General features: G+C 36.6%; 1 protein-coding gene across 1 annotated transcript in view; it reads right to left on the bottom strand.

Moving 5' to 3' along the window:
- Window positions 1-1,182: 1,182 nt before the first annotated feature.
- BLOC1S6 (biogenesis of lysosomal organelles complex-1, subunit 6, pallidin) overlaps window positions 1,183-4,110 on the bottom strand; it is a gene marked incomplete at its 5' end in the record, with an annotated part of 3,385 nt that continues 457 nt past the window's right edge. The window contains 3 exons of the mRNA XM_009697474.1: window positions 1,183-1,719; window positions 2,504-2,590; window positions 3,205-3,292. Coding sequence (XP_009695776.1) covers window positions 1,600-1,719; window positions 2,504-2,590; window positions 3,205-3,292 — 295 coding nt within the window. The remainder of the gene's footprint in view (window positions 1,720-2,503; window positions 2,591-3,204; window positions 3,293-4,110) is intronic.

Below are 4,110 nucleotides of genomic sequence, written 5' to 3'. Positions count from 1 at the left end.
TAATCCACTGGCAATTAACAGACACAAGTCAACCTGAAGGAAAAATACCTGTGGAAAGTTTTAATCTATTACTGCTTCACTAACAGCATTTCAGTGTCTCTTCAGACTACTTTAAGTAGTTTGTTCACCTTGCCCCAAAACACTATCCCAGTTTACCTTGCATGTTGGATGACTACTCGTTAGAGTAGGTCTTTCACAGAAAAAGATGACAAGTATTAAGAACAGTAAATTAGGAGTTCAGAAAATTACAATATAGAAGAGTCCAGGCAGGTGTACACAGTGTAAATCATCTAAAACAAAAGAAAAAGTAAAATTGACTGTGCCCTTCTGATACCTTACCAAACATATTTTATGGAAAACTTTACATAGCTCACCCTTCATCTTACTTCAAAACACACCACTTACATTGCTACTAAAAAAATAACACAGATATAAAATAACCAGTTTGTTAGACTGTAGGAACAAATAGTTTAAAGCTCGTTTACCAGTCTAGACAGCACGTACATTCATTTGAATGGGAGTTCACACCAAGTGCTGCAAGAAAGCAACTACATTCAGAGAAACAGATATCAACCTCCATTCCACATTTATCATCAGTATACACTTACAATCATCAATTTGGGTGAGGACAGCATAACAAAATTCTCTTACATAGCCCTGAAGTGCAAATGAATCATTTGTTAAGGAAAAAAAATGTAATGCAGCAGTTTTTCCTGCATATAACTGAATTTCACATGAAGTGGAAATTGTTTTGTTTTGTCACACAAATTAAGACACTACAACTTCTAAATCCCACAGAAATCTGCTTAGATCACACAGTCTTCCTGCTGAACCAGTACAGAAGCAACAGTTCCCTGGTTTGACTCACATATTTGTGGGAGCACAAATTCACTAATCTTTGCATTGTGCACATGTCAATTCTGAGAATCTTTAGTGTTCTGCTTCCCCCCCAACCAATTCAGCTGGGAACTTATTCAGAAGTTACTTTCAAGCTGTTCTTAAGATACTTCATGACAGAAAAATAAGACTGCTGCAATAAAGTGAGCTTTCAGGCAAATACACTGGAAGTTTCTTCAGTTCATTAGAGATGAACCAAACTAAGGCTGCACAAGAAGCCTGTATTTATGAACCAGGGCATCAAAAAAGAGATCCCAACAGCCTGAATCAAAGCAGTTTCAGTGAAATAGGCAGCCACTGAAGTCTGGTGATGAGAACCAAATTTTAACTTAGTATTATGTATTTTGTCTGAAAATATGTATGCCAGTCACCAAATATCTCTCAGAATTCTAAACAGCAGCAGATGAAAAAATGGATAGGTATTTGAAACGGTGATGCCTAAGTTCTCCTATATATATATAAAAAAAATTAACTTACGTTATCATAATATCAAACTGCATAGCATTTCAAAAGAAGGCAACTTGAATGGCTGAAATGAAAAAATTTGAATGTTACCAGCCCTATTATTACCATTCTGGAATTTATAATATCATAGAGTAGACTGTTGCTAGTAACAGCTATAGCCCAGCTTATGCAAAGTCTGCCTTAATTCCAGAGAATGCAGAAATTATTAATTTAGACAAGTTGTTGCATGCTCTCCTTTCACGTCCTCCTAGCAGGTTTTGCTGTTAACTGCTTCTCTCTTTCAAGTTCCTTCTCACGTTGCTGTTCTCGTTCCAGTTCTTCTTTCTGCCTCTTTTGTTGCAGCTTAAGTGCTCTTTTCTAAACAGAAAAGACAAGAAAATAATTCTAAGTTTTACAGCTGTATTTAAGTTGGAGCAACAAACAAAATCCCTCCCATTCTCTTAACATTATCTTCTCTGATACACCCTGCTTATGACTGAACATTGCATAAACTCTTCATTTTTTCTTCCTCCCTCCCACTTTCATCTTCTTGTTCAGAAACGGCAAGTCTGCAATCTACATGAGGAAAATACAAACTGGATTCCCTTCAGTCTCACTAAAAGTCATCCTTTGTGTATATCAGACAAGGTGCATATTGTGCAATTGATTGCCTCCAAGAGAAAATCCTTTTGTTGAACATACTGAAGGACCAATCTTGCCAGAATGTCACCAGAGACTGCCTATATAGCATGTGGTCAGTGAACTTATGCCACTGTTAATACTACATTAAATAGAAATTCTTACATTTATGACAATCTAGTTTTCACTAAAAAGGCATAGAAACTGAAACAACAAAGAGAACTAGTTCGAGTGGAGTAGATTAAGCAACAGAACAAAGCATGATTCTTGTATTACCTAAACATGATGATGACACTGAGATTTACTAGTAGTTCAGATGCGTAAGCTGCTTGACCATAGGTAGGAGTAAGTGAAAGTTTAAAAACATACATCGCTTGGCACTACTGAAAACATTCATTTAATATAAGGATTGAAGATTCTATTTTAATCAGCACTGACAGCATGCACCCAAAATAACAGTTAGAAGTCAACAATACATAATTAAGTATCTATGCTGGAAAGTAAAAACATTTATCCCACTCACTTTTAACTTTGATGTCTTCTCATGGAGCAGCATCATTTCATTTCTAATATTCACTAACTTGTTGTGATAGTGTTTAGCTTCTGAAAACTTAAAAAACATAACTGTTAAAGCAGTGACTGTCAAGCTGTAATAGTTGTTTTATAAAGCTACACAGCAAAACAGTAATCAAACCCACAGTGATTACCAGAACAGTTTGATAATGGATTATACATGTTCAAGTTTATATATAAAGTTTACATATTACATGTATTAATACAGAAAAATACCATATTTCAACAGATACACCCAGTAATCCACAGAACTAAGATTTATTAAACAGAATAAAAATATTACCATTTTATGCACGATATATCCACGTTTCATGCACCCTTCCCGCTAGTCTGGAGAGATGCACATTGCTCACGCTGGAGTCTCAGTCCTACCGAAAAATGGCTTATATTTGCTTCGGCTACTGGTTTTGAACAACCAGACTTACTACCACTGGCTGACTGAGCCTGCTCTTTCTTCCCAGTGCCCTTCCTATTTAAGGGAAGTATGCTGGTTCCACACACTCTCCAGCAACAATTTGTCCCGAATATCTGAACTGGTTGGTTCTCTTCCTGTAGGTCATTAAGAACAAGGAAAATATGCATGTTGCTACTAATGCTTCAGCAAGAAAATCTACACTAATAGAGATTTAAGAAAGCATTAATAGTACTTACCAAAGCATTGATATCAAGAATGGAGTTACACTCTTTGAATTTTGAAATTTCTTGTTCTAATGTTTCTAGTAATACCACTTGGTTCTGTCTGAAACAAAAAAAATACATAAAACCAAAGTAAAGCAGCACATACACTTTTTAACTACCCCTTTAAATAAAAGCTACTTTTGATCATAACAATATAAATACATGTTTCCCAATATCAGATTCCTCTTATGCATTGCTAGGTGATTTCAATAAAGACACAAGTAAATGGTTTTAGAACAATCCCAGCAGAGTACACACAAATTCAGCTGGCATCATACAGCATGGATATCCAGGATGAATATCCAAAAACCCTGAACAGGCACTCCGCAGGTTGCAGTGAGTAAACACTCCAGGTTGAATGAAGGGAAAAACAACTAGCTCTTGACTTTCCACTCAGGTGCCTCAGCGTCATGCTGCAGGACGAAGTTATTTCTGTATAGAACTTGCGTGAAGCCTTGTGCTTATTAAGGATCCTCCATCCCACACAAATCAGCTAAAGCCTTTCCAGACACAGGCTGTCCTTGGCAGCAGCATAACCACATCACGCATCATGAAACCCAAACCAATGTACCCTGCAAAACCTGAGATGGATCTGCGTAAAGCTCTTTCCAGTATCTCTGCATCCATGGCAGATCCAGCCTGAATTTGAAATAAACTGTTCTCAGCTATCAGTGAGATGCCAATGTACAAAGAATTCTTATGTGTTTAGCTCCTTAATTATATTTTCCAAGTGTATCTTTTGCAACACAGTTTAGAGACTGGACAACAAACAATATACCGTGCTACAAGCTGCCCTGAATATGAACTGCATCTCTGCAAGCAAAATAATTACAGCTTTCAGCAGACTTCCTACTACAGAACTGCACAAGTATTTAAGAA

Source organism: Cariama cristata, unplaced genomic scaffold (assembly GCF_000690535.1).
Source record: "Cariama cristata isolate BGI_N322 unplaced genomic scaffold, ASM69053v1 scaffold20993, whole genome shotgun sequence".
NCBI lineage: Eukaryota > Metazoa > Chordata > Aves > Cariamiformes > Cariamidae > Cariama > Cariama cristata.
Note: the sequence above shows the minus strand (reverse complement) of the source record. Positions and strands in the feature narration are given on the sequence as shown.